Genomic DNA, 9095 nt, shown 5'->3' with positions numbered 1-9095 from the left:
GAGCAGGAAAGCTTGAAATACCTACCAAAACACTTGAATACAGACATACTGTAAGTATGAAAATGCTCTGTGCAGGTGTTAATCAAGTTAAATCCCAACAGCCAATCAGCAAGAAATGCTCTGTGCAGGTGGAAATGCTCTGTGCAAGTGTTAATCAAGTTAAATCCCAACAGCCAATCAGGAAGAAGAATAGAGGAAAGCTGCATGCCTATTGGTTGATGCCCTGCATTCCATTGTGATGACTCATGCCCAAACGTGGTACACAGCACAGTAATACATTTGCTATAACACAGCCAAAAAGCTTAAATAAAACCATTCTAAAAGCCTGTATCACCAAAATTTAAAAAACGCCTGGGGGTATTTGCCCACTGTACCTCCATACCAAATTTCAGGTCCTTAGGCCCCAAAATGAAGAAGCTGAATCCATTTAAAAAATGGCAGGAGGAGGAGAAGGAGAAGGAGAAGAAACATCAGAAAAAGCAATATGGTTTCACCACACCACTTCGTGGTGGTGTGGTGAAGCCATAATAATAGTCTTTTTACCCAACACTGTACATTTGACACACTTGATCATTTGGGCCTCATACTTAGCTGACCATTCGGGAGCAAGTCAGCAGTTTTCGGGTTGTATTCGGTAGTCAAATTCGACTCAAACTTAAGTCAAATTCGATTCTTTCATAAAGGTAGCCGTGGCCTAAATTTAATTCAAGTTGCTCCCGAACGTCAACCGAACTTGGTCAATTCAAACACTGTTCGGGGGCAAGGTCGGACGAAGGTTCTGAATGTATGACAGGGGCTTTAAGTAGCAACTTCGGCAGCAAAGTTGTGAGAATCTCCTGAATGTACGACATGGGTGTTTTATATTTAAGTTATGATTGCTTGACTTAGCGGCACATAAAGTATACCGCAAAATATTGTAAAGCCTATATGGACAAATATAAAGAGCAAAGCCTGCAGAGTTTCAGGCAGTAGCTACACAAATTTCACCATCCCATTCGCATATCTTGTCAGTACAACTGTGCAGCTTTCGTGCTCGTAAGCGTAATGACCTTGACATTAACCAATAGGTTGACCCTTTTTTCACCCCGAAAATATAAATAGCTGCTGTCGTACTTTTGTTGCTTGATCGATGGCTTGATTGATTGCTTGGCGAAGTATAAAAATGTCAGAAACGGCCACATTGGCAATTACTGATTGCTTTATATGGGGGTAATAAAAGTCTTATTGTTGAGAAGATCTTAAAGATAATAAAACACGGCAATACAGGCCATTCATCTTTCCGAAGAAACAATGTAATCTCGTCGTTGCGTTACTTGGACATTTTACCTGGTCCTGTTACTTGGACTAGTTAGAGCTTGGCTACAATAGCAATTGCACCCGACGAGACAAAACAGTTACTTATTAGGTTCAGATGTCTAAAGGCTGATATTTGTTTTGCGGGCTAGTCAAATAACAACGTTTGCATGGCAATAGCTCGGCTTTGCCATGGAACACTTACCTACTGAACGTGCGGAATTCTGTAGTTCACTAGTTTTACCATATGTACATCGTGCCTCGTACGTCAAAATGGCGAATTTATCGGCGGTTGGGATGTTACGGTATTTGACTGTTCTGGCTGTTTTGTCTGGGACTGTTGAGGGATTTCTACCAAACAGGCTGAGTACGCTCTATACCTTGAACGCCAACGACTACACCCATGAGGAAATAACCCAGATCGGAGTTCTAAAAGCTGCAGCCAAGTTTTTAGAAGACAACCCGCCGAGTGGGACGTCCTTTACTCCAGGGCAACTTCAGAATTTGGATCCATTCAACCCAACGACGCTTTTCACAGCCTATTATGGAGGTATGAAATCACATTTCACAGTCATAAATTTTGTCAATACTTAATATATGTGAGTGTAAGGAAGAACATTACTTTCACAAAAAACACTGCAAATTAGACAATATCAAAATTACTTTGAATTTCCCTTTATTATACAATGTACATTTTGTATGTACACGTTCTTTCACAAGGTTATTAAATGTCTCCCTCTAAACCAATTCTGAGCCATCAGGCGCAAACCTTCTAGCCAGTGAAACTCCATGCACGCATGGGTGTATAAAATCGTGTCAGTTGTGGCATGAATAAAAATAATTTCAATGCAAAGTTTAACTTCAGAAAAGAAAATAATCAAAACATTTATGTTTTAAATGTTTGGCCCAGATGTTGCGCGAGCATTTATCATCGGACAAAACCTGAACGTCGCAAGCCCGTGTGTCATAAGACGGTTTCGGCCGACTCACAGAAATGTTAAAAAAAAGCTGGGAATATTTGCAACGTTGGTTGGGTGGCATGTATATAGATATTGTAGCCGGGAAAAGTGGCGCAAGTTTATTCCCAATAGCATGCAGCTTGTTCTGAAACTGCAGAGGCATTTGTGAATCATTGTGATTTTTGGTATGTAGTCAGCCTTGACATGATTTTATGTCAATTATTCAAATTGATGTCTATTTGAGTTTTAAAGTGTGTTTTATTGAATCCGACTTGTATAGAATATATTTTATAACGGTTAAGTAAAATATATATGGAAGAAAGCAGGTAAAGACAAGATGCAATGGTTATTGATCACTATAGATCGCATTTTAGTGTGTGTGTGTGTGTGCATGTGTGTGTGTGTGCGTGTGTGTGTGTGTGTGTCTGTGTGTGTGTGTGTGTGTGTGTGTGTGTGTGTGTGTGTGTGTGTGTGTGTGTGTGTGTGTGTGTGTGTGTGTGTGTGTGTGTGTGTGTGTGTGTGTGTCTGTGTGTGTGTGTGTGGAATTCTGGAATTAATGGAGTTATGTAACAATTTTACAGAGGTGACTTCAGCAGCTAAACTCCAGTCGGCGATAACAGAGATCATTGATGCAAACTCACGGGTGGACAGTGACTACCTGTCTAATGCAGAATACCACGTTAGCGGAGAAGAAATTCAAGCAGGTGATTCTACAATTTATATTTCATATGTACCAATGATGTACACTCACATACATGCTTTCCTACCTGCCTGCCTACATCTAAGGAAAGTCATTTGCCCTTCCTTTTTTTTCTTGATGACGAATTGGAAGGGAGCTTGTTAGTGGCATAATATTGAAATTATACCAAGTCCGTGAAAAATTTCGTAAGAATTGTGAATAAATGAATAGGAGGATTCCTTATTTACAACCACCTGTTTAACAAGATCCGACGTTTAGATGACTGTCTGTCATCTTCATCAGGGTCATTGTGACTGGCTCACTATGCACTGAAGCTAGGCGTTACTGCTAACAATGCGGTCCAAAACGTAATTGTGACATGAATGGATACTGTTACAACAATAATGAGATATGCGGTTCCAAATATAAAGTATTGTAATATACAATTATGATGTTCATTTGAACGTTCTTGCCCATATTGGCTAAATGCATTATTTTCACATGAAACGTTTACATGACGAATAAGTTGTATTTATTCCCAAACAATCGGAGAAACAAAACAGTAAAAGCCATGCTTCACTACATGATTCCAAACATGATTGAGATTATCCCCCTCCACAAGAGCTCATGACTGGAGTAGATGCTGATTCATACAAATTCCTTAGATTTGACCTTAATCCAATGAATTAACCATTTGGTCTATCAGCTTGGCCCTGCCCCAGTCTATTATACGGTTATTTTTTGCCATTTTCTGTGACTTTCTTTGTTTTGTCTGTTTCTCTTGTTTCTCAGCTTCTTTCTTACTTGTTTTTGTGTACCATTGCATGTTAACGCTGACTGCATCTTTCCTATTTTTCTAATCTGCATCCAAATGTTCTTCCTATCTTACTCATGTAAACCTTATTGCAAGTTATGTAAGGTATCTTGAATACACAGCCTGTCTTCACCGAGTTTTCAAATTTGACTTCAGGATGCACCGGTGGGCTTCGTGGGGGTAATTTTAGGTTTAACAGCTGTGGCCTTTCACCTTTTAAGTTAAGAATGAATAACTGGGTTACAGCAAGCGCTGGTTTTGCTTCCTGAATATTCTCTACAGTTCTGTGACTCCAATTTATAGGGTAGAGCCCTTCTTTTTATTTTTTCCTCTTATTATAGCAAAGTTCTTTCTATCACAACCATCTATTTTTCAAGCCGACGTTTCGATGACCTTCTGTCATCTTCATCAGGGCAATTCTGACTGGTTTACTGTGCACTGACACTAGATGTTACTTGGTGCATAATGCACTAAAGGTCTTACATAGTTCATAGTGCACTGAAGCTAGTTTTTTCTGTTTACAATACATTCCGAAACGTAGTGTAATTGTGACATACATACTAGGCATTGTTACATCATAGGAAAATATGGGGTTCCAAATGTAAAGTGTTCCTATATATAATATAAGATTTGTTAACTGACAATACTGAGCTATCACAGTCCCAAATAGAAATTATTAAAAGTCTTGTTACATATGTATTGTTAGGAATCATAACAGTTACAAACAATAAGAAAACCAATGTCAGTTATTAAGAATGTGATCCCAAACATGACTAAGTTTATACCCCCCTCATCACGGTTAATGACTTGATTGGATTTTTTAATGCATACAGACTCCTTAATCCAACGGATAAATCTGTTGTCCTCTGGGTCTATTTCCTTGGCCCCGTCCCAATATATTACAGTTATTTCTTACAATGTGGTCTGTGACTGCTGACTTGTTTTCTTGTTTTTCAGCTTCTTTCTTTGTTGCTCTGGTGTACCTTCCCGTCTTGACGCTGTCTGCCTCTTTCCTATGTTCTTCTAGTCTGCATCCAAATGTTCTTCCTGTCTCCCCTATGTATACCTTCTTGCAAGTCATGCATGGTATCTTGTAAATGCAATCTGTTTTCACTGAGTCTTCAAGTTTGTCTTTGGAATGTACCAGTAGGTTTCTTGACGTAGTTCTGGGTCTGACTGCTGTAGCTATGTTGTGTTTTTTTTTAAATATTCTTTCCAGTGGTTCTGTGACTCCTTTTATATAGGGTAGATTCCTGACAATACATATGTTACAAGACTTTTAATAATTTCTATTTGGGACTGTGATAGCTCAGTATTGTCAGTTAACAAATCTTATATTATATATAGAAACACTTTACATTTGGAACCCCATATTTTCCTATGATGTAACAATGCCTAGTATGTATGTCACAATTACACTACGTTTCGGAATGTATTGTAAACAGAAAAAAAGCTTATTATAAGTGCACTGTGAACTATGTAACACCTTTAGTGCATTATGCACCAAGTAACATCTAGTGTCAGTGCACAGTAAACCAGTCAGAATTGCTCTGATGAAGATGACAGAAGGTCATCGAAACGTCGCCTTGAAAAATAAATGGTTGTGATAGAAAGAACTTTTTGCCCAATACTCAATAAATGTATGTGAATAGATAAAAGAAGCAAGTTTAAACTGTAATTTCCAGCACAAAAAGTGGAAATGGTCGAGGAAATGCTGTATTTTCCATATGAACTTATGTGTTGAAACTAAAGAAACAGATGTCTATATGTTTTCCTACAGCAAACATCCTGTTGATAACTCAGCGAAACAGCATACTAGAAATCCTGTCAGGAACACGACCCAACTTTGAAGCAGCCCGAGCGATGATTGGTGTTTACCTGCACATCTTACAAGACTTCTACAGCAACACCAACTGGGTCGAGTTGGAGGGAGGGGTTCCGTATGAAGACCTAGGTATTTATCTTTACTTATACCAAGGTGTGGTTTGATGTAGAGCTAGAGAACGGTAGGCTGTCAATCAACTTGGCTTATTTGTATTCTCAGGTTATATCCGTCAGTTGATTTTATGATCGAGTGACTCGACTAATTAGTGGCTCTAATTTTCCAGCAGCCAGACAACTTGTGAATCGCCCTTTCTTTTTCTTTTTCTCTTTTATGTTACATGGCAGTGTAATGGCTGCCTCAAATAACGAATGGCCCAGAAATTGTTTCAGTCGCGAGTTTTGGTCGAACAGGTGTATTTCAGGAGCTAATGGTGTCCTTCGTGAGTTTTTTTTCCTTGGAATTTTTTTTTTTATTGCGGCCAGTATAAGGTGTGTCTTATATTGGCACGTTCCGTAAATCAACCCACAGGAACGGTAATGACATCGTTATCTATGTGAGGTGACACCATGTAAGAATTGCTAAGAGCCTTTAGACACATAATTCCATTTTATGGCAATTACAAACTGCACTTAGCCGCCTCCCCACAAAGGCACTAGTCAAAACCCTGGACAATGCATCTCCACCCTAGCGCGCGGCTGCCAACAATCACATGCTAATCTCTTCAGTTACAAACAGGCTTTCACTACTTTGATGTTTTAGATCCGTTGGACTGGCTTAAAGAAATTCGTCATCGATATAAACTCAGCCGCTATATTTTTGGGTACTACGTACCATTTTAGAGTAACACATGAAACGACACCTTATGTCGATTATAAAGTAGTTCACAAAGATTTTAGCCAAGTACCCAGGCGGGATAACGATATCTCTCCTCCATCTGACTCTGCAGGGTTACCAGACAAAGCTCTCCGACCGATCGCCACGAACCCCGCCATTCCAACTTGCCAGGATTGCTCGTAAGTCATCTTTTATCACTATGACATCACTATTCTAACGAATCTAACGAACTTACAGACTTTTATTACACGACAATTGTAGCAGGTAGGCAATGCATTGCGACTTCTACATAGCTAGAGGTCCCGGGTTCGAGCCCTGACATGCCACCGATCTTGTGCCCTTGGGAAAGGCACTTTACACGACTTTCCTCACTTTGCTCAGGTAAAAATGAATATTGTCTTGTCATGTATTTGTCCCCTGTGTTGGTGGCGGCATTAGTTGATAAAACTTGATAGTGCCGTCACCACGTGTGGTGATTACATATTGGAGTATAAAAAAATAGCTAACAATTCTATGAAGCTAACACTGAATACACTTAATTATCTTCACTCCCACGGCACAAGGAAGCGGAGTGGGCTTGGTAAACTTTAATGTTGTAGAGATGAGAATCCGGGTGGGACGGTGGGTGGGGGAAAGATGTGCTCGACTCGGGGGCTCCAACACTCACAGCTACTCGTGAGGTCCATACAACAGGGTCATGTCAGGTTATGCTTTGGGCATGTAATTAAATGGTTTGAGCTCTCGCCCAACTACAAGTATGCTAATAGTATACCTAAGTAGTATATTAATTCTCTAATAATGTATTGCTGCATTTCGGATTTCTGTTAACGTTGTTTTCTTTCCCCCCAGGCCCAGTGGAGTCCTTGTTTGTCAATATAACATCCTTCTGCAACATCTTTTGACCAGTGGGTACAAGAGTGGGCAAAGTAAATCTAAACCATCTGGTAAGTCCATTTTTTATGAGAGTTATTTTTCTATTGTTTCTTTCAGAACATTACAATCTGGACGTTCCAATTATTGAAGCAAGTCACTCACAGACTATCAAAACCTATTACTTGATAGTGCCTGCTATTGATTACTAAATAGCATATGGCATGTGGACTTTGAGCTCAAGAAAGAATCCATGCGGAATTTGTTTTTACTATTATGATAATCTCTTCTGCAATAATCCCTGTACTTTAAGACATTGCACTGAATATGACTGCCTTTGTTCTATTTTCTAGCTATCTCTGAAACTACAGGCAAGTGCAGTCATGGCGGTTTGATGGATGACTCTAGACTTACAGTCCCGACTGGAGGAATCAACAAGGAGACGAGTGTTCCTAGTCTGTCTCCCCACCACTATCTACATGAGCAGGCGGCTCAGGCAGCCATTCAGGCAACAACCAACTTCTTCATTGCACCAGGTGAAAAGTCTTTATTACTGTTTTATTGTATGTTTTCTTGTCAAATATGTGTTTGCTTTTATGTATCATTTTGTACCCAAAGACTCGGGAAGTTATTGCTTAATCTATATTACCGATTTACTGTACGTAGGTTTACCATTAGGTCATTAAAAATGATTGTGTTAGATGTACATTCTATTGCCCCGGGTTTATTGTATAGAGGCTATTTTTGGCGTCTTTAGGAAGCAATGATTGATAGTATTATGAATGAATGAATGAATGAATGAATGAATGAATGAATGAATGAATGAATGAATGAATGAATGAATGAATGAATGAATCTTTATTACCCAACTGGCAGACTTACATCTTATATCAGTCCAAATTTTGTTGATATTTACAAAGTTTGAGTTCAGGGACTTAAGAGCAAATGTCTGTAAGGATCAAACAATGGTGGCAGGGGTCAAAAAATCGATTTGGCTCAAATTTTGCACAGTGGTAGTACTTGGCCCACAACCCCTCAAAATAGCTTTCTTTCTGCTCCACACCGATCGTTGCCATGGTAACGGGCCAAACATGTTTTGGGGCCATTTTCCCTGATTTGGGCATGTCAAAAACATGAAAATTACCAAAGTTTAGGACGCGATTACAAACAAATGCTTGAATATATCGGAAAGACAAAAACTGTGCTAAAATGACCAACTTATCTGCTTTTCTAAAATAGCTTTAAACTTTTCCAGAGGTCCGTTTAAAGGGCCTGGGCATCGCTAAGACAATACAGTGTTTTTGGCTTGTGAAATATCCCTATTTCTGCCCATTCTTGAAGCGCTGTAACTCCAAAGATGGTGATTTTTTTTCTTTCATATTGAAATCACAGATACATAATCATATGCGCTATAAAATGCATGTTTGCAGAGTTTGGCCAATTGTTTGGTTCTCACGTGGTTGTCCTCTGAAGTAGGTCATATTTTACACTTCAAGAAAAATACCAAATTTTGTCATATTTAAGATGCAATATATACAATATGAAGGCAGAAACCTAATAATGCTTTGAACAATATGTAACCCTATTGATTGTCTATCAAATGCATGCTTGTGGAGTTTGGAGTCTTGTTTTGTTGCTGTGTACTTGTCCCTGAAAGTAGGTCATTTTTGGACATTACAGAAATTAGCATAATATACGGCTGTGTTTGAAGCTATAGAAATGACGATGTAGGATTTTATTTCAATTCAATCTTTTAAGGGAAGTACATATATGCATTTTGTATCAAATGAACTTATGGAGGTTTGGGGTCTTGTGTCATTA

The 9095-nt window shown here is 39.0% G+C and overlaps 1 protein-coding gene across 1 annotated transcript in view; it reads left to right on the top strand.

Annotated features, from left to right (window-relative positions):
* Positions 1-1566: 1566 nt before the first annotated feature.
* Positions 1567-9095, top strand: part of LOC109464346 (von Willebrand factor A domain-containing protein 7-like) — a 20257-nt gene continuing 12728 nt past the window's right edge. The window contains exons 1-5 of the mRNA XM_019761293.1: positions 1567-1843; positions 2834-2956; positions 5526-5685; positions 7260-7348; positions 7628-7810. Of these exons, the coding sequence (XP_019616852.1) occupies positions 1567-1843; positions 2834-2956; positions 5526-5685; positions 7260-7348; positions 7628-7810 (832 nt within the window). The remainder of the gene's footprint in view (positions 1844-2833; positions 2957-5525; positions 5686-7259; positions 7349-7627; positions 7811-9095) is intronic.

The sequence above is a fragment of the Branchiostoma belcheri genome, unplaced genomic scaffold (genome assembly GCF_001625305.1).
Source record: "Branchiostoma belcheri isolate BF01 breed outbred unplaced genomic scaffold, Haploidv18h27 scaffold137, whole genome shotgun sequence".
In the NCBI taxonomy this organism is placed as follows: domain Eukaryota; kingdom Metazoa; phylum Chordata; class Leptocardii; order Amphioxiformes; family Branchiostomatidae; genus Branchiostoma; species Branchiostoma belcheri.
Note: the sequence above shows the minus strand (reverse complement) of the source record. Positions and strands in the feature narration are given on the sequence as shown.